The 27,291-nt window shown below is 51.7% G+C and overlaps 2 protein-coding genes and 1 long non-coding RNA gene across 54 annotated transcripts in view; 2 read left to right on the forward strand and 1 right to left on the reverse strand.

The window, feature by feature from the left end:
• Positions 1-1,060: 1,060 nt before the first annotated feature.
• ARMC6 (armadillo repeat containing 6) lies at positions 1,061-17,351 on the reverse strand. Of its 20 annotated transcripts, XM_086408240.1 has the most exons (11): positions 16,881-17,351; positions 11,426-11,516; positions 11,184-11,353; positions 10,368-10,437; positions 9,809-9,891; positions 6,595-7,168; positions 4,515-4,660; positions 3,409-3,540; positions 2,920-3,057; positions 2,050-2,136; positions 1,061-1,829 (listed from the first exon to the last, which is right to left on the reverse strand). In XM_086408240.1, the coding sequence occupies exons 4-11, from the start codon at positions 10,405-10,407 to the stop codon at positions 1,617-1,619; spliced, it is 1,413 nt and encodes a 470-aa protein (XP_086264366.1). In that variant the 5' UTR covers positions 10,408-10,437; positions 11,184-11,353; positions 11,426-11,516; positions 16,881-17,351; the 3' UTR covers positions 1,061-1,616. The 20 variants fall into 20 exon arrangements, 16 of the variants coding, with proteins under 16 accessions (XP_086264366.1, XP_086264365.1, XP_086264375.1 ...); XM_086408239.1 differs by lacking the exon at positions 11,426-11,516; XM_086408249.1 differs by lacking the exon at positions 2,050-2,136.
• LOC147368062 (uncharacterized) lies at positions 1,718-4,995 on the forward strand. The gene is made up of 2 exons (XR_015166449.1): positions 1,718-1,845; positions 2,848-4,995. It is a non-coding gene; the product is annotated as an uncharacterized LOC147368062 (long non-coding RNA).
• SUGP2 (SURP and G-patch domain containing 2) overlaps positions 17,020-27,291 on the forward strand; it is a 29,368-nt gene continuing 19,096 nt past the window's right edge. For 4 of the 33 annotated variants that reach the window (XR_015166439.1, XM_086408214.1, XM_086408224.1 and 1 more), the window contains exons 1-4: positions 17,020-17,159; positions 18,841-18,969; positions 22,653-24,260; positions 26,769-26,889. Coding sequence is in view for 22 of the 33 variants with exons in the window: in XM_086408214.1 (XP_086264340.1) it covers positions 18,852-18,969; positions 22,653-24,260; positions 26,769-26,889 (1,847 nt within the window). In the remaining 11 variants the exon portion in view is untranslated. Of the gene's footprint in view, positions 17,160-17,297; positions 18,082-18,840; positions 18,970-22,652; positions 24,261-26,717; positions 26,890-27,291 lie in introns of those variants that run through there. The other 29 variants (XR_015166438.1, XM_086408213.1, XM_086408220.1 and 26 more) reach the window with 16 other exon arrangements.

Here is a 27,291-nt window from a genome sequence, read left to right on the forward strand (position 1 = left end):
GGCTGAGTCCCCAGTGAGCGAAGACAGGCCTAGGGGGCTGGGGCAGAGGTTCTCATCAGCCCATGGAGCTGGCAGGGCCCTCCCCATCCGGAGGGGAGGTGGAACCCGGATGACGCTCCTCCGGCAACTCTTCCCGCGGGCCAATTTCCACTGGGACCAGGAGCCTCCTGGGAAAGGGCTTGCGCTGACTTTGAGGACTGAATTCAGACCTTTCTCAGCCTAGAGGAGGCGAATGACAAGCAGGGTGGTGGAAACTCAGACGGGTGAAAAGGGGCTCCTGCCCTGTGGGCTTGAGTTGTTGGGCATGACACCAGGAGGCCACCAGGGGGCCTGAGGCGGCCCTGACCTGACTGGAACACAGGGGATGCCCAGAACTGCCAGGTGACCACACCATGAGCCCGAGGATGAATAAAGAGGAGAGCTGGGGTCTGCCAGGCACCGCTGCTGGGTGACACCTCCAAGACACTGGCAGAGGGTGGGCAATGGGGGCAGCAACAGTGACGCCCACCTTATGGGTGGGGAAATGGGTGCTCAGAGACGGAAGGCCGGCTGCCCCAGCCAGCCAGCTACCGAGGACCTTGACACAGTCCGGTGGTGGAGAACGCAGGGTGATTCTCCTGGGGTGACTCAGGCGCTGAAGTGAGATGACTGGGTGTCTCCCATGTGCCTAGCTCTGCACCATCACTCTTTGGAGGGGGCTCTAGCCCCTCCCCTCTCCCCATTTTATGGAGGAGGAAGTCAAGGCTCAGAGAGGTTGTGTCACTAGCTCAAAGCCACAGATCAGAGTGAGGGCCAGACACTGAGTGCTCCAGAGCCCCCAGGGCAGTGCACATCCAAGCACAGCGACGTTGGCGCCCACAGATCCCAAGTCTGATGATGACCCCAGCAGCCCGCCCCTCTGAGTGACAGCAAATCACACATCCCAGGCTGTTCTCAAAAGCCTTTGCTTTCCTCAGTGAACCCATGACCTCCCCAAATGCGCACCCCTCTCCCCTGTCCTTTGAGGCCGCTGGCTGCAGCCCCCACTCCCCGTGGTGCTATGGAAGAAACCCCTCCATTGTTCAACCAACTGTCTTTTATTACCAGGCTCCACTGGCTGGCCCGGGACACCTGGAGACCATCAAGCCTTGGTCCCTGTCCTCTGTTCAGCACGGCAAGGCACCTGGGATCCAACTTACAGGTAAGAGAAGCAGCAGCGGTGATGAGAATGGACTCGCAGGAACAGAAGCGGGGTCTCTGCCCTGCTTTGAGATTGTCCAGTGTGGTTTCCAGATTTCAGACGGACTTCCAGCCAGAAGCAACGCTGAGGGGGCACTTCTCCTAGCAAAGGGCAGTGGGGTGACACAGGGCAGATGAAGCCATGCTCTCAGCTGGCAACCGCGTGGACGAGCGCACAGAGGGGCCAGGCCTCAAGGGCCACTTTCTGCTGTGCGGGTGCCTCACTAAGACTCCCTTCCCACTCCCTGGCCTCTACGTGGCACCAGTCAGAAAAGTCCTCTTCTGGACGGGGGAGGAAGCTGGGGGCAGAGTGGCAGGACTCGGATAGCTGGCCTGCCCCCAGGCCGTTCCTGAGTCACACGACTCGCCCAGAGTCACAGAGCGCACTGGGCCTGCGGTCACGGTGCCAGGTCGCCCTTCTGGCCAGTCCACAGCTCCCGGAGCTCAACATGGCAGCCCAGGTCCCGCAGGGCAGCCTTGGCCACATCCTCACAGTCACGGTGGGCGGCTCGGGCTCGCGAGATGAGGGCCTCAGCCCCCAGGTCCAGGATGGGCTGTGAGAAGGCTTGGCTGCGGGCCACCAGGTTCCGGATCAGCATGCAGGCCTGTTTCTGGAAGGGAGAGCAGGTCAGTGGCTGAGAGTCGGGGGTGGGGCCCGGGGGTGGGGTCCACCCTGACCTTGGGGTCATCATAACACAACACAACCACTGGCAGCAGGCAGCAGGTGCCTGGGCTCTGACTCATCAGGCAAGGCCCATGCCTCCACTTAAGCCTCTTGGCACCCTGGCTGGGCTGACCCCCCAGCTCCCAGGTGAGGAGACTGAAGCTCACAGTGGCCAAGTGTTGGGCAGGCAGGGCTGATTCCTCAGGTGTGGGACTCAAAGCCTCTGAGCAATGTCCTTGGGTGCTGGCAAGAGCCTGGCCAGGGGAGGAGGGCGGGGAGACAGAGGGAAGAGCGGGGCTGTGCCCAGCGTCCATCAGTCAGCACACTGTTGACTCATTCAGTTAGCATCTGGGCCCTCTGCCTCTGCTGGGCAGCAGTTACAAGAAGCACCCCAACACGGGAAAGCCGGGGAGAAGCAGGTGAAATGAGGGCCTGCCTGGCCAGGGTGGTCAGGAGTGGGCAAGGTGATAGGCCAGCCATGGGCACAGCGTCCTAGAGGAGGGAGCCAAGGCCTCCCGTGGGACTCAGCCTGGTGCGTCTCCAGACCAACCAGGAGGTCCCTGAGTCAGGATGGTATGAAAAGTGGGAGCGGGAGGAGGGTGGGTTTCTGACAAGGGTGTGCATGGCCCTGTCTATGCTTCAGCTTGACTGACCTCCAAAGCAGCAGCCTAAGGTGGGGCCAGGAAGCTTCCATGAATCCCAGCAGGGCCCCTTCTGTGGGTCCACCCAACTCCCCCCACCAATATCCCTCTAAAGAGACTGTTAGGAAAAGGCAAGATCAAATGCAGGAAGACCAACGGAACAGGAGAGAGGACAATAGCGGGCAGAGTTAGGCACGTTTTTGGAGGCTGGGATGGAGATGCAGGACACTGGAGCTGAGAAGGAAGGAGACCCTGGAGGCTTGGGTCACGGTGGTAATGGGCCAGGTCAAAGAGGGCCTGCACCCTCTGCTCTGCCCACCCCAGGACCTGCTGGCTGGCCTCTCGCCCCACCTGCCCACCAGGCTCCCGTCCTCTCCGCCTGTTGCCCATGCCTACTTGGACGCCAGCCTCCTGAGGGTGTGCCTTCATGGCCTGCAGTGCGGCCTGGGCCCCGCCGCCCTCCATGATGACGCGGCTGTTCGCTGGCTTGCGCAGGGCCAGGACGCACAGGGCTGCACAGCTCTGCTCGCACACCTGCAAGGGGGTCACGGGGATGGCTAAGAGGAGGCAGACGAACCCCCCCGCCCCGACCAGCTCTTTCAGTGAGTGCTCTGTGACCTCACTGGGACAGACCACGTGCGCCTACGTGTGTACCGACCAGCAGTAACAGAAACGATACCGGGAGGCACCAACCAAGCTCTTAGGAGTGAGTCTCGCGCCACCCTGGCCCTCACTCACCCTGCCTTCAGCCTCTGGCTTGCTGGCCTCACCCTAGGCCTGGGTTGGCTTCCCGAGATGGGAAAGGCCATCACGTGGCTACAGGTACTGATCTGGCATTCCAGCCACGTGGCCCTGCCTGTGTGCCCCCGGCCCTGGGGTGGGTACCTGGGGACTGGCCAGGTGCCGGGTCATGGCAGCCACAATGGACTCGGTCCCGCCGGCGCGGACGATGGCATCTTTCACATCATCGTTGCCTGCAATGGCCCTCAGAGCACTCAGCACCTGCTTCACCAGCTCCTGGAAAGACAGCAATGCACAGGTTACCCCCAGCAGCACCCGGGCATCAGGTGCTTGGTTGCGGGATGGTGGGAGGGGGTCTTGAGCGGGGCGTGGGGCTGTTTCAATGTCTGCTGTCTGAACACACAGGGGACAACTCCGGGGTGTGCAGGCAGCATGAAACAGCAAGCTTATCTATCACTCGCTGTGTAGAGAAGGCAGGGGAGGCTTGGGGAGGTGGGCCGTGTGGTTCTGGCCACCTGAGTCCAGGACAGGCATTTGGATGACTTTGATCACCACCCCCAGACACAGAGGGGTGTGTGGCTCAGGTCAGCACCCAGAGCACAGGTGGCCTCGCTCAAGCACCACGCCCTTCAGCTGCCCCCACCACACCCACTCTGCTTCTCTCACTGCTGATTGAAAATACAAAGGTGCTTAAGGACGGTGAGAGAGGGTGGGTGGGTCTGTTTTCCCCCTAAGCTTTAGTTCCTTCTCACAGGTTCTGACAAGCAAAAACCGAACTTTGATTCTGGGCTCTGCAGATAAGGCCAGCATGTTCTGATGCAAGCCTGTCTGGCTGACCAGGGCCAAGAGGGGCCGAGTTCACTGCGAGACCCAGATCCTTTCCCAGATATCGAGAAAAACGACAGACTGAAATTCAGGCGAGGGATTTCCCTGGTGGTCCGGTGGTTAAGAATTCACCTGCCAATGCAGGGGGCACGGGTTCAATCCCTGGCCTGGAAAGGTTTCACAGGCTGAGGAGCAACTAAACCCGTGTTCCACAGCTACTCAGCCGTGTGCCCTAGAGCCTGTGCTCTGCAACAAGAGAAGCCACCATAATGAGAAGCCCATGCACTGCAGCTAGAGTAACCCCTGCTCACCGCTGCAACCAGAGGAAGCCTGAGCACAGCAATGAAGACACAGAGCAGCCAAGAATAAATAAGGGAAACTCAGGCAAAGGGACTTCACACCCTGAGACAGCTGTGGACGCCCACCTGGTGCTCATTGCAGTCAGCCAGCAGGGCCACCAAGACGCTGAGGCCCCCGAGGTCGACGACCTCCTGGCAGAACTCGTTGCGGACAGCCAGGCGGGACAGGGTGCTGCAGAGCTCGCTCAGGATGCTGGGATTGTCGGGGAACACTGCAGAGGGGGGAAGGGGAACCCCAGGGTGAGGAGCAGAGAACCAGCCCTGGCTCTGAGCCAGCACTCTTGCTAGGAATCCCGAATCCGGCTCCGCCAGGGCAGCCTGACCCCTGTGCCTGGTGGGTGGTTGCCTGTTGGGGTGGACGATAAGGCAGGGGAGAGGAAGGACCACTGGGGCTGCCCAGGCCTGTGGTGCCCCCTACTGGCTGTTGGGGAAGACACGGGAATGTGCCTTCCTCTCCGCTATGCCCCAGATAAATTCCAGAACGACTGATGATCTCGACTAAAAAAAGAAAAACCATAATAGTGCTATAATAAACCATCCGAGACTATTTTTATGATCTTGGGTTGGGAATGACCTTTCTAAGTGCAACAGGACACCTAGAAACTGCAGAAGGACATATGGATAGAGTTGACCCAGGCGAAAATGAAACACAGATGCTGCAGACAAAGTTCAGAGGCACCAGGGAGGATAGGCCTGACTGAGGATGGTGGTGGGGAGGAGGGTTAGGGGGTTGCTGGCGGGGGGGTGGGCGGTGGGTGCGCACAAAGAGCCATAATAACACAGAGCTCAGCGATGGTCAGTGCACATGGCCCCCTGGCCAGGCCACAGCCCCCAGTGCCTCCATGAACTGTAACCTGGGTGTGCCGTGGAGATACTCCGGAGATGTGGTGACACCCACGACCAGCTGACTTTTAAGTATAGCAGATGACCATCGATGGTCTGGGTGGGCTTCGTCCAATCAGCCGAGGGCCTTAAGAGGGAAACTGAGGTCTCCCTGAAGAGGAAGAAGCTTGCTAGTGGACTATAGTGTTGGCTCCTGCCCAAGCCTCAGCCTGCTACTTAAGTCTGAAAGCACCGCAACCCCATGAGCCAATTTCTTGCCATGAATCTTCCTGTGTATAAATGTATACATGCACGCCAACACACACACACACACACACACACGCCCCCTGAAGCCCACCAGGCTCCTTTGTCCGTGGGGTTCTCCAGGCAAGAACACTGGAGTGGGTTGCCATTTCCTTCTCCAATGCTTGAAAGTGAAAAGTGCAAATGAAGTCACTCAGTCATGTCCGACTCTTAGCGACCCCATGGACTGCAGCCTACCAGGCTCCTCCGTTCATGGGATTTTCCAGGCAAGAGTACTGGAGTGGGGTGCCATTGCCTTCTCCACTCACTGATATGAACCCCTGTAAATAAACAAGGAAGATGTAACCCACCCGTCAGAAAAGCAGCTCAACTTTGCAGCCAGTCAGGCCCTGTTTTTCCCCCTCTCTGGAGGTACAGAGGGGAGACTGGGGCAGGCCCCACTTCCCCACAGACAGAGCCAGAGTCGCACACGCTGGCCTGGCAACAGAGTCAGAGCCACAGGGCAGGCTGCAAAGGGAAACTCACTCTCCTAGCACCTTCTGTGTGCAAGACCCCAGTCCAGCCTTTTCCAGGGGGTGCAGTGCCCAGGGGGCAGGAGTTCTGGCACCCAAGTGTCCGTGCTATGACTTCCTGTGGCTGGCTCATGAGGGTCACCTCGGAGTCAGGCACATGGACATGCATGAGAACCGGTGACCAAGTATGAACCAAAGTGCAAACCTCCCCCTGGGAGCAGCCCCGGTGAGTGCCAGCAACACATCCCCACCTTTGGAAAACACCCTTCTTCTTCCCTTTGAGGAGCCCTCCCATCCCACGCTCAGTCTGTGCTGGTGGACAGAGTCAAGCGCTTCCCTAAATGGTTCTAGAGATGAGCACAGGATGTGGTCCAGGCCAATGATCGCTGGCTTGAACTCTCCTGGAAAAACCAGGGGTAAGGACAGCGTCCTGCTAGGGCTGTCATGTAGGTGGGACCAAACTGACAGACACGACTGGTGCCTGGAGCCAACCATGCTTCAGGCTGTCCCAAACCCTGACTCTTCACCCGCGCCACATCTGCTCCTACCTTTGGCAGCCTCAATGAGCACCTTTAAGCCTCCATTCTCCTGCACGATCATCTTGGCGTGGTCGTGGGCATGGCCGAAAGGCACACGGATGTCGTCGTCAAAGGTCATGACGCGCAGGGCCCAGCAGGCCTCGCGGACCACGTCGGCACAGCGGCTGTGCCGGGCAATGGCGCCCGTCAGCAGGGGCAGCACGCCGGCCTTCACCAGGCTCTGCCGGTTCTGCTCGTGCTTCAGGCAGGCGAGGCGCACGCAGCGGATCCCGGAGCAGGTCACGTGGGCCGAGTCAGCATTGTGGGCCAGCGTGGCCACGAGCAGCTGCAGGCCCTGGGTGTCCAGGAGGTCTGGCTGGCCATCAGTCAGGGCAGACAGGGCATTGAGGGCCTGGAGGAGGAGGCCCTGGTCACCCGCGGCGGCCAACTTCCAGGTCTCCAGGAGGATGGAGTAGGCCCCCTTCTCGGCTGCCAGGAAGCGGCAGGCCTTCTGCTCCTTGCACTGCTCGCAGAAGCGGGTGAGGTGTACGGACACCTCCTGGGGGCGAGAGCGGGCCAAGGACTCCTGCAGGTCATCCAGGGCCTAGGGGACAGGGGAAAACATCAGGGCCAGCTCAGCCCGAGGAAGGTCACAGTGACCGTGCTGGGCCCCGGCGGGATCCCTCTGCCTGCGATCTGGGCCTCGGTGGAAGTGCTGTGGGGCCAGTTCCAGCTGGGGCCGCTTCCACACCTGTGCTTTCAGGGGGCTTGAGAGGCCACAGAGACAGACAGACAGAGGCCTTGCTACCTCAGTGTCCCTGACAAGGAGCCACACACACAGAAGTACAGGCATGAAACGTTCTGGCCCTGGGCGCCAGTGCATAAAGTCCCCCAGTGAGACCACCCAGCAGCACCATCCAGCTGAGGTTAGCGAACCCAGCAAAATCACCAGAAACAAGACAATGGCCGTTGTTTGGGGCTGTTTGTTAGGCAGCCATAACTAGCTGACACACCCACCAACGGCCAGCTCCCTGAGGAAAGTGAAAGCCACCTCCACCGGTTCTGCCCGGATCAGTTGCCTCCTGCTTGTCTCTCTCCTTCACTCCACAAGTATTTACTGAGCAACTGCCCAGTGAAAGCAGACTGTACACACGTGGTTTACCCACACGCAACTCTAAGCCCTTGGGGGAAAAAATTATAATGAGAGACGACAATCTGAATGGGACAGACAAGTCTAGTGACCACTCAGTGCCATGACTGTGGGCCTGCCTCAGCTTGAGCCCACGATGAACCCGCGTACCTGGATCTCATGGCATTATCTGCATCCAGCCCTAAGGGGAGTGGGTCTACAGATACCATCAGCCCAAACGGCTGAGATTTGGCCTCAACTGCCATGATAGTCAACGATGCCTGTCAGCCAACCCTTGCTGAGCTCAAACTTGTGGACTTAACTAAGCACATGTTATGATGAAACTGAATATTAAGAAATTCGTTAAAACCACAATGTGTGACTTGAATAAACATTGCTTCAAAGATACACATACAAATGGCCACTAAGCACATGAAAAGATGCTCAACATCACTAATCACTGCTGCTGCTGCTGCTAAGTCACTTCAGTCATGTCCGACTCTGTGCAACCCCATAGATGGCAGCCCACCAGGCTCCTCTGTCCCTGGGATTCTCCAGGCAAGACTACTGGAGCGGGTTGCCATTTCCTTCTCCAATGCATGCATGCATGCTAAGTCACTTCAGTCGTGTCCGACTCTGCGACCCTATGGACAGCAGCCCACCAGGCTCCTCTGTCCACGGGCTTTTCTAGGCAAGAATACTGGAGCGGGTTGCCATTTCCTTCTCCCACTAATCACTAGGGAAATGCAAATAAAAACCACAATGAGACACCATCACACCCATGAAGGTGGCTACTGTTACAACAAAGAAACAGAAAAAGCAAGTGTTAGCAAGGATGTGGCAAAAACTGGAACCCTACGTGCTGTTGGTGGGAATATAAAATGGGACAGCTGCTATGGAAACCAAGTTCAGTGGTTCCTCAAAAAAGTAAACCAAGAGCTCCAGCAATTCTAGACACATATCCCAAAAAACTGAAAACAGAAGCTCAAAAATATGCTGGTACACCTATGTTCACAGCAGCATTATTTACAATAGCCAAAAGGCAGAAGCAACCCAAATGCCCATCAGTGAGTGAATAAACAAATGTGGTGTTTCCATAAATGGAATATCATTCAGCCACAAAAAGAAAAGAAATTCTGACAAGTAGTACAAAACAGATGTACCTTGAGGACATCAAGCTAGGTGAAATAAACCAGTCACAAAAGGACGAATACTGTATAATTTCCCTTAGGTTCGCATCCAGGGCTGCCTCCTCCAGCTTCCCTTTTTATTACTACTTTCTTTTGCAGCTAGGTGAGTCACTTTTTCCTCTTTGGATCTCAGTTTTCCCATCTGTTAAATGGGGATGATAACCCCACTGTTGCAGGTATCTTTGGGCTAATAACTGAGATGGCACAAAGCAAGTGCCTGGTATAGAAATGAATTCACAGATGGTTCTCAATAAACACTAGAACTTTCTGCTGTTTTACCAACAGCTTACCAGTTTGATGGATGACCTTAAGGAAAAGACTGAACCTCTATGAGCTGTATTTTCCTTGTTTGGGTCACGGTAAAGTGAGGGCAGGCTCTGGGTCTCTGTTCACCCATCAGAAAGCCAGGGATGACGTACTTACCTCACACAGGCCAGTTTAAGTGTGGCAAGGAGGGGCTGTAATGTGCCAGTAAACAGTGGATGGGCAATAAGTGACAGCCTATGATTGCACTCTCTTTTCCTGGGATTCTTGCCCATTTTTACTGAGGAAATTCAGAGCTTGGGAGGCCCAAGAGAGGTTCCTCCAGGGGGCCCTCCACCCCAAGGCTCCCAACACCAGGACAAACACGAACACTGCCCACCCCTTAGGCCTAGAGGGCTGTCCATTCCCTGTCCACTCTGTCAGCTCTAATCCCACAATGTCACACGTGGGTGGGCAGAGCATGGGGGCCCCCACGGGGCCCTCAGACATTGACTCAGGAAACCCTAGCTGCACACTCAGGCTTGCCTATGCTTGCTGGGCTGGCTTGGACCTTCTGAGTCTGTGCCTGCCATCTGGAAACACGGAAAAAGGTGATCCTGACAGAGTAATGAGGTGACACAGGATCACACACGTGAGGCCCACGTGGGCTGCCCTCTCCTACCTGCAGGATGTCATGTATCGGATCCTGGGGTCCATCCGCAGAGACTTTTGGGGTCATCTTTACAATGTTGCTCAGATCAACCCCTGTGGGAGGGCGGGGAAGTCAGGAAACAAGAGATGGTCATCAACCCCTCGGGCCTGCAGCAGTCACACCTGGTGTCCCTTCAGCTGGGACCACCCTACTCTGGAGGCCTTCTGGGATCTGCCCAGCTCTCCACCCCACCCCTCCCTGCCTGGGCAGGGCCCAGCAGCCATGCCTACGTGGGGTGTGGGGTCTCTGCACCTTGGCCCTGTCCAGCCAATGGGGGCAGAGGAGCAGTGAGGATGCACGCCAGTGCTGCGGTGAGGGATGCACTCTGCCTGGTGGGCTCAGAGGGGAGTGCAACCTGTGGTCTCCTCCCTAGGGGCTCCAACGGGTCTTCACCCTGGCTGCATCCCACCCTTGCTGGCAGACCCAGAAGAGGCCCCCACTGTGCAGAACACACAGGTGTTCTAGGTGCCCCTCCCGTCCCTGTCCAGTGTTTAGTCCCTACTCTGTGCCCGGGGTGCCAGCTCCTGACCTGGAAGGTTGGATCCCTCGACTTCCTTGCCCTCTGGCATCTGACTGGGTTGGCCAATGGGAAGCCGGATCTGAGAGCAGAGGCAGGAGGAGTGGGAGGATAGGGTGTTCATTCCCAGGTTCCTGCCTCTGCCTCTCAGGTGACCCCCGTCCCTTGCATGGCCTGTCGTGGGAGGGGGGAGGTCCTGCTGTGGGCAGCACAGTCTCCCAACCCTGCCCACATGACTGCAAACAGCTCCCTCCTAACCATTCTCCTCCATGGTCTGGCTAGGGCATGCTACCTGTTTTCAGAGGCTGGTGACCAATAGCCCTTCTGCCTCCGTGAACTCACACTGGGGTGCAGCGGGGGCAGGGTGGCAGGTGGCCCTGTTTCTTCGGAGTGGGGTCAAGAAAAGTCTCTTCAAGGAAGCGACCATTGAAATGAGACCCACCTGGAAAGACCCTGCCCTGTAGATGTCAGGGTGCGGTCAAGGCGAGTAGAGGGTAGGCATCAGCGAGGTGGGAGGGGGTGGCTAGCCTGCCTGGGGCACAGTGTAGAGAGAGGACAGTGCCCGGGGCAGTCATGCCAGGCAGGATGTGCTCACGGCAGGACACCACTCTTTCACACATTAGGCGCCATGGATGGGACTTCCCTGGTGGTCCAGTGGTTAAGGCTCCATGCTTCAGACGCAGGGAGCGTGGGTTTGATCCCTGGCCAGGGAACTTGGATCCCACGTGCCAAGTGGTGTGGCAACAACAACAGCAAAAAGAGCCGTGGACTGAAGGCGACTCAGGCGAAGAGCCAGACCGGCGCTGAGACCCAGTCGCACTGCCCTACCTTGTGATTCGAACTGCTCCACGGCCTCTCTCACCGCCTCCTCCGGCCCCATCTCAAACTCCTGGATGTTCTCTCGAACAGCTGCGTCAAAGGTCTCCTGGGTGATGCGCTTGGAGGCCATCTTTATCTCCTCCACGTGGGGCCAAGGACACCCAGCGGCTGCTCTCAAGCTGAAAAGGTAGACGCTAGACTTGTTGAGGGTCAGAGGGCAACCGAGAACCTGGCCACCACCTAGACAGCACCTTCCAAGGGGCCAGAGCCTGTAACTGTCCTGGAAGAATCCTAACAGCCTGAGTCACAGGAAAGGGTGATATCCCAACAGCCATAGGACGCCTGAAAGTACAGAAGAAGGCAGGTAATTTAGTGCATTTTATCTCATTGGGGCATGTTAATATAACATATGCCCTATGGTAAAAAATTGCTGCTATTGTTTAGTTGCTAAGTTGTGTCCGACCCTTTTCAACCCTATGGACTGCAGCCTGCCAGGCTCCTCTGTGCATGGAATTCTCCTGGCTAGAACACTGGAGTGGGTTGCCATTTCCTTCTCCAGGGGAATCTCCTGGGCCCAGGGATCGAATCCCCATCTCCTGCATTAGCAGGTTGATTGTTTTACTGCTGAGCCACCAGGGAAGCTCCAATAGTGAAAAGCAGCAGTAGTAAAGCTAAAACAATATCTTAATAATACATGTTGTGGAATTTCCCTGCACTCTCAGGGCAGGGGGCCGGGTTTTGATCCCTGATCAGGAAACTAGGTCCCACGTGCTGCAACTAAGACTTTGCATGCCAGCACTAAAAAGCCCACTTGCCACAGTGAAGATCAAAGGTTCCTCCACAGCTGAGACCCGGAGCAGCCAAATGCATAAATAGTTAAACAGTGATAATAACAGTGTACGTTATGTGATTATATCATAATAACGTTATAATATAAACTTACACTACTCTATTATACAGTTATGTACTTTAATATAATTATATAATGAAATAACATTATCATAGCATACCATGGCACTAATAAAATATAAATGAAATTAATAATGATGTTAAATAATTAAAATTAATATTAAATCATACCTATTGCTGCTGCTGAGTCACTTCAGTCGTGTCCGACTCTGTGCGACCACATAGACGGCAGCCCACCAAGGCTCTGCCATCCCTGGGATTCTCCAGGCAAGAACACTGGAGTGGGTTGCCATTTCCTTCTCCAATGCATGAAAGTGAAAAATGAAAGTGAAGTCGCTCAGTCATGTCCGACTCTTAGCGACCCCATGGACTGCAGCCCACCAGGCTCCTCCGTCCATGGGATTTTCCAGGCAAGAGTACTGGAGTGGGTGGCCATTGCCTTCTCCAAAATCATACCTATTGCTTATTACTTTTTAGACTTTTAAATTACTTTTTATTATTTATTTTTTATTACTACTAATAATAAATAAGTAAATTAGAAGCTAATAGAAATAGTTACCTGTAAGAGGAGGTAGAGAAAAGGGTGGTGAGAGCAGGAACAGAAGCTGGATTATTCTCTCTTAACGTACCTTGCTTTAGAGGGTTGAATTTGGAACTCAGGTAAATGATTTATGTGATTAAGAAAAGGAATATGCCAAAATAAAAATAAAAGCAATCCCTAAAAATTAACAGCAAAATGAAACCCATGAACCTAACAGTATGTCTATGTGGGTGAGATCATTTCAGGCAATTTTAAAACACAGATATAACTGCATATTCTAACTGGGATCTACCCTAAAGATGAAAGTGAAAGTTGTTCAGTCACGTCCGACTCTTTGCAACCCCACGGACCTGTGGAATTCTCTAGGCCAGAATACTGGAGTAGGTAGCCTTTCCCTTCTCCCAGCCAGGGATCTTCCCAACCCAGGGATCAAACCTAGGTCTCCCACACTGCAGGCAGATTCTTTACCAGCTGAGCCACAAGGGAAGCCCAAGAATACTGGAATGGGTAGCCTATCCCTTCTCCAGCAGATCTTCCCAACTCAAAAGATAGAACTGCAAAAGAAAATCTTCAACAGTTTTCAATAATCATGTTATTGGAAACCTCATTAGTAATATTATTTGGAAATGATTACAGATATAGTAATTAAGTAATGATGTTTATATCATGAATAATCAGCATAAAAGAAAATAAGATTTTAACAAAATCGGAGAAGTAAAAACTCAGAACTCCTACATTTGAATTGGAAATACGACATGAATTCATTTTCTCTTAAGCAAATAAAGAACCAATTTTCTATTAATATGAACTGAAAATGCCTGGAGAAAGTAATACTACCATGCAGCAGTGAGCACCCTGAACACCAACTGTGGTCTCTACCATTTCCCAGTGAAGAAACCAGGGCTCTTGGAGTAAGAGTTGATTCCAGTTTTAGGCAGGAAACAGGCCAGAGGAGCCAGGAGCATCAAGTGAGACCAGAGAACAAAGAAGCATCTAAAGACCACTGGCGTCATGTCAAAGGACTCAGGAGCCAACCCTCTGGGGCACCTGCTAGCTAAAGATGGGATAAGGGAGCATCAAAAAAAAAAAAAAAAAAACTACTGAGGCCACAAGCCGCAACGAAGATCCCGTGTTGCTGCAATGAAGACCCCAGGCACCCAAATAAATAAACAAGTATTTGAAAAAAATTTTTTTAAAGGACACTCTCTTATACATTCACAGCAAAACTGAAATCTAACACTGACAATGATGCTATTTTCTAACAGACAGGACACAACTGACTTTCTTGATTACTGTAATATGGTCTTTTAGAACACTTTTGTTTTTCTCTGGTCCTGGGTGTGTTCCAGAATCATGTGTCACAGAAAGCACAGACACTGTAACAGGGAGATGAGGGCAAAGATGGCAGTGGGCCAATGGCACGGGCGTGTGCAAACGTGGGCCGGGAGCACAAGCCACCCAAGCTCTCACTTGTCTCTGTGCAGGCAGCGCAGGATGTGACTGTTCCACCTGTGTTTGGGCAGAAGCTCAGGGTCAGGTGGGGGAGGACAGGCTCCAGGGCAAGCGGGAGCAGTGGGGCTGTTGGTCAACTCTCATGTGTGACACAGGGACAAAGAATCTGCCTCACAGAATGCAGCGAAAATCCAACCCACCAATTTCAAAAAAGCACCGAGAACAGGACCTGGCACAGAGCTCAATAAACATCACTTAGTTGTTCTTTTCCTCTTTTGCTTAAGAGGCACTTCAGCCTCAGTTCCTTAGGGGGTAGGGGATTTTAGGGACTTAAACACCTTGCCTCTCTCCCTTGCAGATCTCCCCGTCTTTATTTCCCAGAACAGGGAGCCTGTTCAGCGGTTGCTAAGGACTTCCAAATCAAAGCTGGAAGAAAAGAATAAGGATTTTCTGTTTCAAGATAGAGTTTCTCCAACTTGACGGTCTGTGTGCTGCAATGAAAGATCCCGCATGACAGAGTGAAGATCTTGGTGCTGGAGCTAAGACCTGATGCAGCCAAATAATTTTTTTTTTTTTTTAAGATACAAAAATTTCTCAGTGGGGAGCCTGCTCTGGTGAAGGTAAAGGGTCCTGGCCAGCTCTGGGGCTGGGTGCTACTGGGGAGACTCTGCTTCTGGCTCTGCCACCACATGTTGCTTCCACCCCCCTGGCCAGGCTTCAGACCCAAGTGAGCCAATGACAAGAGGCCACTGGGTCACAGAAGAAACCATAAAGGGGAATGTCATTGTGTCTACTTTAAGGATGACGAATCTGAAGCTCAGAGAGGCAGCAAGAAACCCGGCCAAGACCCTGTTCTGTCTCCTTAACACTTTCCCTCCACCTAGCTTCTCTGCAGAGCTTCCACCTGCTTGTCCAGGCTGCCTCCTCACGGGAGCCTTCCCTGGCTACTCAGACAGAGCCTGTGTACCCTCAGCTCTTCCCAACTCAGGAACCTCTCTCTGCCCAGCCCTGAGATCCCTGGGCAAAGGAGGTCAGTGTCTGGCTCTGGAACCACCACTTACGAGTCCTTCAAGGTACCCTAGGTCCAGCACAACCTGTGTGTGGGGCTGGGGGCAGCGATGAAAGTACAGAGCTGGAGCTCATGAGAAAGATGGTGCCTGGGAATGGTCATCTGGGAGTCACCTGGGGAACAGCACAGGCCAGCAAAGGAGAGAAACAGCATTGCCCTCCTTCACGCTGCGTCCAAGGCAGGCTGGGCCCCAATATTCACTGCAGCACTATTTACAACAACCAGGACCTGGAAGCAACCTAGATGTCCATCAGCAGTTGAATGGATAAGGAAGTTGTGGTACATAGACATGATAGAATATTACTCAGCTATAAAAAGGAAAGCATTTGAGCCAGTCCTAATGAAATGGATGAATCTGGAGCCTATTATACAGAGTGAAGTGAGAAAAAGAAAGATAGATACTGTATGCTGCTGCTAAGTCGATTCAGTTGTGTCCAACTCCATGCGACTCCATAAATGGCAGGCTCCCCCATCCCTGGAATTCTCCAGGCAAGAACACTGGAGTGGGTTGCCATTTCCTTCTCCAATGCATGAAAGTGAAAAGTGAAAGTGAAGTCGCTCAGTCGTGTCCGACTCTTAGCGATCCCACGGACAGCAGCCCACCAGGCTCCTCCGTCCATGGGATTTTCCAGGCAAGAGTACTGGAGTGGGGTGCCATTGCCTTCTCCAATATTAACGCATACATATGGAATTTAGAAAGATGGTAATGACGATCCTACATGCAGGGCAGCAAAGGAGACACAGATGTAAAGAACAGACTTTTGGACTTCAGTGGGAGAAGGCGAGGGTGGGATGATTTGAGAAAACAGCATTGAAACACGTTTATTACCATATGTGAAATAGATGAACAGTGCAAGTTTAATGCATGAACAGGGCACCCAAAGCCAGCGCTCTGGGACAACCCAGAGGGATGGGGTGGGGAAGGAGGGGGGGTTCAGGATGGGAGGACATATGTATACCTGTGGCTGATTCATGTTAATGATGTATGGCAAAAACCATCACATATTGTAAAGTAAGTATCCTCCAATTAAAATACATAATTTTTTTTTAAAGGCATGCTAGGGAGAAGGGAGTAACCAAGGCTCCCAACTAAGAGCCCGCTTCCCTAAGCCACCGTTCTGCTTATCAAGAAAACAGTGCCCTGACAAACTAGGGGCCCTGAATGATTAATCCTCCTCCGCCTGCCACACCCACCTTGGTTCAGGTGGCATCACCTGCTTCCTCCCAGTCGTACCCAGTGCCTCTGTTCTCCACGAGGCAGCCAGAGGGTGAATGGAAAGCAGAGACCATCTCACTTACTTAAAACCCTTAAGTGGCTTCCCAGCCTTCTCTGAACAAATCCAGTCTCCTTACCAACACTTGCCTTACCTAGACCTTCTCACCTGTGCTTTCCTGCTTCTTTCTCATTCTTCCCAGCTACCCGAGGGACATCCTTCATAAAGCAGCCCCCGCTCTCCTACTCTCTCTTATTATTTTAACATATCTGAACATGGAGTGAAATGTTTCTTCTATTTATTTGCTTTTACTGCCCTAGCCTCCTCCCCAATGAAATTTAATCTGCATGAGAGCTGGGGCTCGTTTTATTAAATACCCCGACTACCTAGGATGCGGCCGGGCATGCAGCAGGCACTCAGTACATACATAGGCAGTGAAAAATGAATACATGAAAAGAAAACGACAGACAGAAGAGCGGGCAATTTTGTCCACGGGCGGCTTCCGTAAGTCTATCATTTACCCAAAGCCAAGTCCTCGCGGGGCGCGCCCCCGTCACTAATCCGATCCCGCGGCGTCCACTCCCGGCTCCTCGCGCGAGGGGGCTAGGCGGCCGCTGCTTCTCACCCGGTCTTCGGGGGCACGTGGGGAAAGGGTGCGGTTCGCGGCGGTCTCCGGCTGCACCGCCCCCTGGTCCCTTTCGGCCGCCGTACGTGCGCAGGCGCGCTGGCGAGGGCGCGCCTCGGCCTCTGTCAGCCCTGTGAACCGCTCCCGGGGTGACCAAGAGTGACCGCGAGTACAGGTAAAGCTGAGGGAGCCAACAGGTTTGCGGCGACGGCGTCTCTGTCGCCTTTTTCCTGTCGCTTCCCGTCGCCGCCGGTCCAGGGAGAGAAATTTTTTGCCTCGAGAGTGTCTGCCTTGAAGGTTGGGCAGTGCGCCTGCGCGAGAGGCTTTGGCGGCGGCCGCCTGCGCCTGTGCCTTGAGGCTCGGCCGCGGCCTGCGCCTGCGCGGCGCGGCGCTGCGGAGACCGTTGGCTTATTTGCATGTCCCCGCCTCGCGCGGTGGCGGCGGCGGGTGAGGAGCCTGAGGCGGTGGCGGGGGCGGCTCCGCGCGCGGTGGGCTCGGGGTGAGGCCCGGGCCCAGGCGTTGTCGGCGGGTGGGCCCGGAGGTTGGGGGTTTGGGCTCGATCCCGGGAACCCCGGGTCTCCACGATGGCTCAGCGGGCTCGGCCCTCGGACTGCGCGGCGGACGCTTCGCGGCCGGGTCGGCCTGGGGGGCGATCTGCGGCCTTCGAGGCCCGGCGCCCCCTTTTCTTTGACCTCAAAGGCCGGGAGGAGGCGGGCCGTGCCTGAATGGGTTCATTTGTTCGTTCATTCATTCAGCCTGAGCCGGGAGCGGCCCCTCTGGTGGGGTGATAACGGCGGCGGGGCGCCGACTCCGCCTCTTTAGACATTTTTTTAACTGGTTCGGTCCCCACAGCAACCCCTACCAAGAGCTGCCGGTTTAGATGGGGAAGCGGAGGCACGGAGAGGTTAGATCACTTGAATTGATCCTGGACCACCTGTCCGGGACACCCTGCCCTTCTATAGCAGAGAACAAGGGGGCCAGGGAAAAGGCCTGAAGGATAGGGAAAGGGGGTAATGGTCATAAGAAATGACTGTCAGGCAGGGGCAGGCTTGGGTTTTGAGGTTGGAGGCTTCTAGATGGAAGGAATATCTTGCTGGGTAAGCCACCACTGGATTTCTCAATATAGCTTCTAGTCTTTTTCTAATCAGTCTTCAGGGCTTTGTCCCCGCAACCAATGCCCTGTTTCCCAGGTTCCAGCCCAGGCTGGTTGACCTTGAATGGGTCACTTAGCCTGAACCTCCCTTCTGCACTTCTGTGTAATTTCATTCATAAGAGGCCCCACTTGTTTATTGGGTTGTTGCAAGAAGTGTTGTGGGAGTCCCTCGCTTTCAACAGGAGCCGGCACAGAGTAAGCTCTGTCAGTGGGTCATTGTCACTAGTCAGGGATTTCTCCCTTCACTTGCTGAGATGCCTCTGTCAGACGGGAAGTTAGCTCTCAGAGCGTCTTCGCCATGTCTGTGAAATAGGAAAATGGAAATGGGAAAAATCATGTCTTTCCTAAACATTGTAAAGGTTTAAGCTCCTGTCGTGTGTGTTGCTTCATACAGTCTTTCAGCAGCCCCGGGAGACAGAGCTGCTTTTACAGCGCTTCTTTTAAGGGATTCTGAGAAAATGGCCTCAGAGAAGCAAAATAGATTGTCCAAGATCAACAGTATTGTCTTACTCTTTCTTAGCCAACACACACCTGTGAGGTTATGTGGGCAGAGGTCCCCTTAAAATAAACCGGCCTTCTTCTGAAGTGCCATGCCAGATTATGGATCACTGCTTGGTTACTCTGAGGATTAAGTGGAATAGATCAGGCTTTGTGGGCATTAGTTGTCATTCTTAGTGTCTTTTTCCCCCTCTTTTCATTACAGGTCAGAGAAACATGGCAGCAAGGAGAATCGCACAGGAGACTTTTGATGCTGTATTGCAGGAAAAAGCTAACCGATATATGGACCCCAGTGGTGAGGCTGTAGGTGAAACTCTTCAGTTTAAAGCCCAAGGTAAATTAAAGTACGTGGTTTTGGGGGGAGTGAGGTGGGTGGGTGGAGCATGTATTTAGAATTGGGGCCCAACCTGCAACTCCTCAGATTTTACCTTCTTAAGTGGAGATAAAATTTTCTCTTGGTCCACCTGTTAAATCATTATGTAGAAGGAGGTATTGTCATTATCCAGAGCTTCTCCCCAGGCACCCTGCCCCACCTAAAGAAGGGTTCTTAAATAAATTGCCTGACTCCATGCCCACTATCACTACCCAGGTTTGAGCTCTTATCAGGTCTTACCTGGATTATTGCAGTAATCTCCTCGTGAAATGTCTTTCAGTTCCTGGCTTCATTCCCTCAAATCTTCTCTCCCCACAGATCTGTTAATGCTAAATTTGCGGGACCAAGGCCAAGCTTAGGCTCCTGGGGCTCCCTATTTTGGTTTTACATCCTCAGATAAGTGCAGGAGCAGCCAAGTAACTGGTATGCAAGACAGGAGGGCCTTGGAGCCTTGTGGAGCTGCTGAATGTAGGCCCTACCTGAAAACGTTCCTTTTGTAAAGTTTTGAAGCATCCTGTCAGCAGGATAAAAAATGGTCCTAGTGTAAATGGCAGGACAACCTGGAGGCCCCACCCCACAGTGCATGAGGCTCTTAGCTCTCATCCTCTGCTTTAGGCCTGTTGTTTCACCGATACTGTGTGCCTGTCTGTGTTGTGAATCCCTCGTCTCAGCTCTGTGTGATGAACTCCCTCAGTAAGACCTGGTGCACAGGTGTCTTCCCGCAGGAGGCCCTGGTAGGCCTGGATTGATTTACACTGTGTACTGGGTCCCCGCTGTGGGCTGGCCTCCTCCAGGCCTCCTTTGGCCTGTACTGTGTGCTGCTGCACCAGCCCTTGAGCCAGGCTTGCTGTAGAGAAGGCTTCCTCAGTGTTGGCTGGATGAGTCTGAGTGCTTGGGGTGGGGATAACTTATTATGTGCTTGGACCCAGAGAAACTGAGGCTTGGAAGCTGTCTCCAAAGTCTGAGTTTTCAAAAATGGTATAAGCAGCAGACAAAACCTTTCCTGTTACAAAAGATTGGAAGGATTAAGTAGTTAAGAACAGAATGTCGGGACTTCCCTGGCCATCCAGTGGTTAAGACTCCACTCTCCTAAGGCAGGGTTTGATCCCTGGTTGGGGAACTGAGATCCCACATGCCACACTGCGGGGCCAAAGAAAAGAATAGGATGTAAAAAGCCTCTTTGCTGCTTCCTTATTCCTCGGAAGTAACTGTATCTGTGGTGGTTTGTGCAGCCTTTAATTCTTTTAGCCATATATGAATCCTGAATACTTCATGTGTTTTTACATATAAAAACATGTATGTGTGTGTACATATGTACATACGTGTATGTGTGTACGTAAAAACACATGTATGTATATCTATGTCTGTATATATATATATATATATTTGGAGATTTCAATTGGTTTATCTTGTCTAGAGACTCAAACACTAACACATATCTTAAGTTACCTCAAGAAAGGTTGGGGGAGGGGGGAGACTGTGAACCCAGTAGGACACTAGATGGTTCTGGAACCATCTCTGTGTCATAGAGCTGCATTGGTCAGCCTTTCTCTGTCTGCTGCATTTTTCTGAGGCCTTGTAAACTAGGTCCTATTGGGCAGAATCCAGCCACCGCTCTTCCTCTAATGCTCCCACCGTAACCAGGCCATCGGAAACCATCAGTATCTGGATCATCTTGGTGGACTCCTTGCTGGAACTTCCACTCTTGTCCCTTGCAGTCTGTTCCCCACACAGCAGCCAGTGAGGTCATCCTTTTGCTCCAACCCCCCCATGGCTTTCTGTCTCATTCATAGTAAACTCTGGAGTCCTGTCAAGGGCCTGGCTTGATCTGGTTTGCACCCACTTCTGTTTGCATCTCCTGTCATAGTAGTTCACCAATTTTGCTGCACATTAGAATCCTTTGGGGGCTGTTTAAAAGCCCTAATGCCCAGGTCACATCTCATCCTGGTTAATTAAGTCAGGATGCCCCGGGCCTTCAGTGTGCAGGAGAATCTAGGTGCTGCACCGCTTTGTCCCTCCTTCCCTCTCCATTCTCACCACATTTGTCCTGTACTCATCTCAGGGCTTAGTCCTCACACTCCCTCTACCTGGTAGGCTTTCCCCATAACTGCACATTCTGACCCCTCACGCCAGGCCTCTGCTACTCAGATACATTGTTGTTAGAGCTGCTCACCTGACCAGCCTGTTTAAAAATGGCTTTCCCTCTTCACATTCCCGCCGGTTTGGCATTTTCTTACACCTGAAGAATTTTTTGTTTATTATTTGGCTTCCTCAACTGAAAAGTCCAGGAAAGTAGGGACTTTGCTGTGTCTTCCCTGCTATAACTTCAGGGCCTAGATCAGTGCCCATATACAGTAGGTGCTTAGTAAGTACTTGTTGGACAGATAAACTTGGATTTATTCAAAGCTCTTGTTTCCTGTGGCCTGTTGACCCGTCACTACTTACTGGCATCTTTCTCTCTCTTTTACGATTGACTTTTTGACTAGGTAATAGATTCTGGTTCAGAAAGTAAGAAAGGTACTCTGTACAGATGTCCCCCTGAGGCCCTCTGTCCCTGTGTGCCTGTAGTTCTCTTCTGTTTTTGACTTCTTACAGTTTCTTTCTTTTTGGCTGCCATGCTGCATATGGAATTTCAGTTTCCTGACCAGGGACTTAACCCAGGTTCTTGGCAGTGAAAGCGTGGAGTCCTAACCACTGGACCGCCAGGGAATTCCCCTTTCAGTTTCTTTATGCGTGAGTGAACACATGCAAACATAGTTTCCTATTTTTCTCATTTCTGCACGGTGGAGGACAAAAGCACGCACTGTTCAGTTTCCACTGTGGTTTCTGCTGCCATGGCCTGTTTAACTTCTGCCTTCCCTCTTGTTTGCTCAGTCTCTCTTCAGGTATTGGTTGGCTTAACGACCCTTTCTGGGGGAGCCTGTCAGCCGCCTTTGGATCAGGTGCTCAGCTAAGGTCCGGCCAGCAGTGGTGGGTGCAGTGTCAGATGTAGCTCCCGCCTCAGTGGCACTGTGGGCCGAAGTTCCTCAGGGGAAGCAGGGGAGGCAGGCAGCCTCTAGAAAACCTGTCTGCTGTGTGATAGAAGTAGAAATACACAAGCGTTCTGGTCACAGTAAAGAAGACCAGGTTATTTGGGAGCCAAATGCCCATCCCTGAGTCTAAAAGAAGGCTTGTAAAACAGAAAGTGAAGTGAAAGTGAAAGTTGCTAGTTGTGTCCAACTCTGCCACCCCATGGAACTCTCCAGGCCAGAATACTGAAGTGGGTAGCCGTTCCTTCTCCAGGGGATCTTCCCAACCCAGGGATCAAACCCAGATCTCCTGCATTGCAGGCAGATTCTTTGCCAGCTGAGCCACCAGGGAAGCCTTGTAAAACAGAGGTAGGGCAAAGGATCTGGATGAGTGAGCAGCACTGCTGCCTAGCCTCCATGGACTGTCGTCAGGCCAGATAGGCCCAGTACTCAGAGCTCTTCTGTTTGCATAAGTAGAAACCTAGGTTTTTAAGTGAAACCACACATATTTTCCATGTGAGTTTCTAAAATGCACTCTGACTGGGAAAGCACCCTGCTGGTGGTCTGCAGATCACCCACTTGCAGCCTCTGGTCTGACACGTACCTTTGTGTTTCTTTTTGGATTGTTTATTTCAGATCTTCTAAGGACAGTCCCAAGAGCCAGAGCAGATATGTTTGATGACATTCACAGTGACAGCAGGTACACTCTGGGTACATCTGTAACTCATCCTCGAGACACTGGGAGAGAAGGCCTGAGAGGTGATATATTTCCAGGACCTTCCTTCAGGTCAAACAACCCTTCTGTAAGTGAAGACAGCTACTTTCGCAAAGAATGTGGTCGGGATCTGGAATTTTCCCACCCTAACTCCCGAGACCAGGTCTTTGGCCACCGGAAACTGGGACATTTCCGTTCTCAGGACTGGAAATTTGCACTCCATGGCTCTTGGGAACAAGACTTTGCCCACTCAGTTTCTCAAGAATCCTCTTGGTCACAGGAGTATGGTTTTGGCCCTTCTGCATTACTGGGGAACTTTGGGTCCTCCAGGCTGATTGAGAAAGAGTGCTTGGAGAAAGAGAGTCATGATTATGACGGGGACCGTCCAGGGGAGGCAGACTCTGTGCTCAGGGGCAGCAGCCAAGCCCAGGGCAGAGGCCGAGGCCTAAACCTTGCCGACCAGGAGGGTGCTGTCTTGGGAAAGGGGGAGACTCAAGGCCTGCTCACTTCTAAGGTGGGGGTTGGGAAACTTGTCATGCTGAGAAACGTGAGCACGAAAAAGGTACCCACTATGAGTCGTATCACTCCCAAAACTCAGGGCACTAACCAAATCCAGAAAACCACCTCAAGTCCTGATGTGACCCTGGCGACCAACCCAGGGACAGAAGAGGTCCAGTTCCCTACCCGGAAAGTCCCTCTGGGGCTTGATCTGAAGGATGTCCGGCTTCCCAGGAGAAAGATGAGCTTCGACATCATAGATAAGTCAGATGTCTTCTCGAGATTTGGGATAGAAATAATAAAGTGGGCAGGATTCCACACCATAAAAGATGATGTTAAATTTTCCCAACTTTTCCAGACTCTCTTTGAACTTGAAACAGAAACCTGTGCTAAAATGCTTGCCTCATTCAAATGCTCCTTAAAACCAGAGCACAGAGATTTTTGCTTTTTTACTATCAAATTTTTAAAGCACTCCGCTTTGAAAACACCCAGAGTTGATAACGAGTTTTTAAACATGCTTTTAGACAAAGGTGCTGTGAAGACCAAAAATTGCTTTTTTGAAATCATAAAGCCCTTTGATAAATACATAATGAGACTACAAGACCGGCTGCTGAAGAGTGTCACGCCCCTGCTCATGGCCTGCAATGCCTACGAGCTGAGTGTGAAGATGAAGACCCTCACTAACCCCCTGGACTTGGCTATTGCCCTAGAGACCACCAATTCTCTCTGCCGGAAGTCTTTAGCTCTTCTGGGACAGACATTCTCCTTGGCCTCTTCCTTCCGGCAAGAGAAAATCCTGGAAGCTGTTGGCCTCCAAGATATAGCTCCATCTCCTGCCGCATTTCCAAACTTCGAGGACTCTACTCTGTTTGGGAGAGAGTACATCGATCACCTGAAGGCCTGGCTGGTCAGCAGTGGGTGTCCACTCCAGGTGAAGAAAGCTGAATCCGAGCCGACCCGAGATGAGGAGAAAGCTGTTCCTTCTACAAAACCTGAAATTCAGGCCCAGGCGCCGAGTGGTCTGAGTGATGGTAAGGACAGCAGCGGCAGTTTCTGTTTGTTGTGATTTGTTTGCTTTTTTATAATGTCTCTCACTTTCTGATATTTTTACATAGAAGTTCTTTAGCCAGTTGGAAACAAATCAGAATTTTAGGAGAAAACTCACAGTGACTGCCACTCATTCATACGTGCCTGCCACTCATTCTTTAAGTATTGCTTTATTATCTGGGTTGTTTGTATCATCTTACAGCCAAGGTTAAGAAGCCTTGTTCCAAAAGTATCCCTTCTCTGCCCCGCCCCTCCACCCCCCAGCCCCGAGTTATTACTTGAAAGTAAATACAGGCCACAGTCTCCAAGGATCCCCCAGGCTTCCGAGGGGAAGAAATCACAAACCCAGCCCCTCCTGTGCTGGGATTAAGGGGATATAGGAGAGGCCCCAGCCCAGCTTGGGGAGTCAAGAAGGTTATTTCTGAACTGTTCTGAGGGCTAGGTGGTGGAGGCACCTTTTCACCTGCTCACTTTTCTAGACTAGCTAGAGGTTGAGAGATCACTTCAGTATACCTGGTAACCTGCAGTTAACGAGTTGGCTTACTGGGGAGGGGAAAGACAAAGAAGAAGGTAATAGAAATAGAAGTGACTGGCTGTGTAGTGTCCCTTTCCCTCCCCCTGCACTCCCAGGATGGATGTTTTCACAGCCCAGAAAGCCCAGAAGTCATGAGCACACATAGTGGCCGTTGAGGAAGTCCCTTTTTCCTCTGATACAGTTCTTGGCTTCCATTGCTCCAGTCAAGTTGGTAAGTTGCATTTGTCCCTGAATCTCCTCAAGTCTTCACCCTTGTGGAGCCCTGACTGCCACGGGCACTGGACAGGTCCCTCTAGGGATGGGCAGCCACACCTACTGCCGGAGAGGGAGCCTTGCAGAAGTGAGCTCAGGGCTGAAGTGGGAACTCTTCCTCACATCCCCCGAGATAGTGGGGTGGAAAGTCTGTGTAACAGTGATACTGAGAGGAACGAAAAAGTCCCCCACAACCTAAAGTTGCCCGCGACCACCCCCTGGTTGTGCTGCTGTGCACGCGTGCCTGGAGCTGCCATCTTGCTGTACTGAGAACACTGCAGTCTGCTCCTCTACAGGATTATCAAGGGCTCTTTGCTGTGTTTCTGCAGCATTTGCTGCATCTCCCTTGATGTTGGAGTCATAGTGCCTTTTATTAAAGGCTTCTGAGCCTGAGCAGAGCTGGGTCCCTGTGAAATTGGCATCTGCCAAGCGTTGGCTCCTTGTCTGGTCATCAGGTAGATGGCGCCAGTTCCACATCTTGTGGGGCACAGGCTGCCACTACTTCCATTACTGTTAGAAATGCTGGGATGATATCTTTGGTTGAATTTCTTGCTGCTTACTATTATTTTCATTAAAAAAAAATGTGAATCCTCCTTGAAAGGAGATATCCACAGAAAGATTGCTGGGCCAAAGGTAAGATCCACTTTCTGGCCCTTACCTGTGGTCATCTTCTCTAGAGTTGGTTGCAGTGATGCACGAATTTCATTGTCTTTGAAAGCCTCTGACTTTGAAGCTCTTACTGTTTTTGTAAAATCATGTAAAACTAGCAGTTCTATAAAGTGAGAGCCAACAACAAAAAAAGAAAGTAATTTCAGAGGGGAAATGAAATGACAGTTGAAGGATTGACGTGTTCTGTGTTAAGAACTCAGACTAATGTTGAGAATGTCGATACCATGCCACAACAAACTGGAAAACCTCTCCAGATCAGGGCTGATTTTTATTGAATGAATGAACAGATAGACCATCTGCGCTATTAAAACTAGCAAATATCAAAGGAACTTCACACTTAAAAAAATGTTTTTTTTCAACCATTCAACAGATGCTTTCTGTGAACACCTATCTTGGAAGTATTGACGTTTTTTAATATTAACTTTTTTAATTGGACAATTTTTCTTTGTGAGCTTATATATGTTTTCTGATTATACATCACATGTGTTTATTTTTTATAGATAAAACACACAGAAAAGTGAAATCCCTGCTAAATCTACCACCCATAGATAACCTTTGTTAACTTTCTGGTATATTCCTGTCTAATCTTTTTTTCTGTGTGTCTATTTATTTGTACCTCTTCTTCTTTCTTCATATTGCAAATTACAGTTTAGATATACTTTTTACATTATTTTATACCTAGCTACATTTTATATCTTTCTCTTTTCTCCTTAATATTGTGAACAAGTTAAGCTGTATGCAAAAAGTGATAAAGAGTTGCTACATACTATTTCCTTCTATAGAATATTGCTCTGTACAGTCACTAAGTTTGCGACTGTTTCTCTCCTATTGATTATGCTACTATAGCCTTTGAGAGGATATTTTGTATATTGGTTTGTAGAATAACAGGCCCTTTCCCTCTTCAATGCTGGTCTCTTGTGAAGGAAGATTTCAGTTGCTGGTGCCTGCTTAGGCTCCATCTTAGGCTCTATCCTGATCTTCCCAGGCCCCATGTGGTCCAGTGTGTTTCTCAGAGAAGACCTTCTGTGTGTTCCAGAGGTCCCCCAGCGAGCAGATCACAAGGTGGTGGACATCATTGACCAGCTGGTCGCACGTGTCATTGGAGGCAGCCTGTCTCCCAAAGAGAGAGCTCTTCTCAAGGAGGACCCTGCTTACTGGTAGGTCTCTAAATGGTGCTCTTCTGAATCCCTCCTGTAAAGTACAGGGCAGTGTTTCTGTTGCTCTGATGGTGTCCAGAGAAGAAAGTGAAGTGTTTATTTTGAGCTTTGGTGTGTGTCAGTAGGAAGAGTATGAGGGTGGGTCAGGTTCATATGGGTTCAGACTCCTTGTCTGTGCTGATTTGAGGATGAGGTGAGAGACACGTGCAAAGAATGAGTGTAAGATGAGGCATACGTCACGGCAGTTGTTTGTGACTTATTGCTACTCTCTGTTCAACTGTCTTCCTTTTGTCTTATTGCCTTTTTGCTTGAATAGAGCAATTTTTTAAAATTAAAGTTTCTGCCATAAATATTAATACAGCATTTGCTTATTAGAAAAGGAGAAGAAGAATAGAAAGTTGG

The sequence above is a fragment of the Bos grunniens genome, chromosome 7 (genome assembly GCF_055505025.1).
Source record: "Bos grunniens cultivar Pamir isolate PY7600 chromosome 7, Bosgru_T2T1.0, whole genome shotgun sequence".
NCBI classification, from domain to species: domain Eukaryota; kingdom Metazoa; phylum Chordata; class Mammalia; order Artiodactyla; family Bovidae; genus Bos; species Bos grunniens.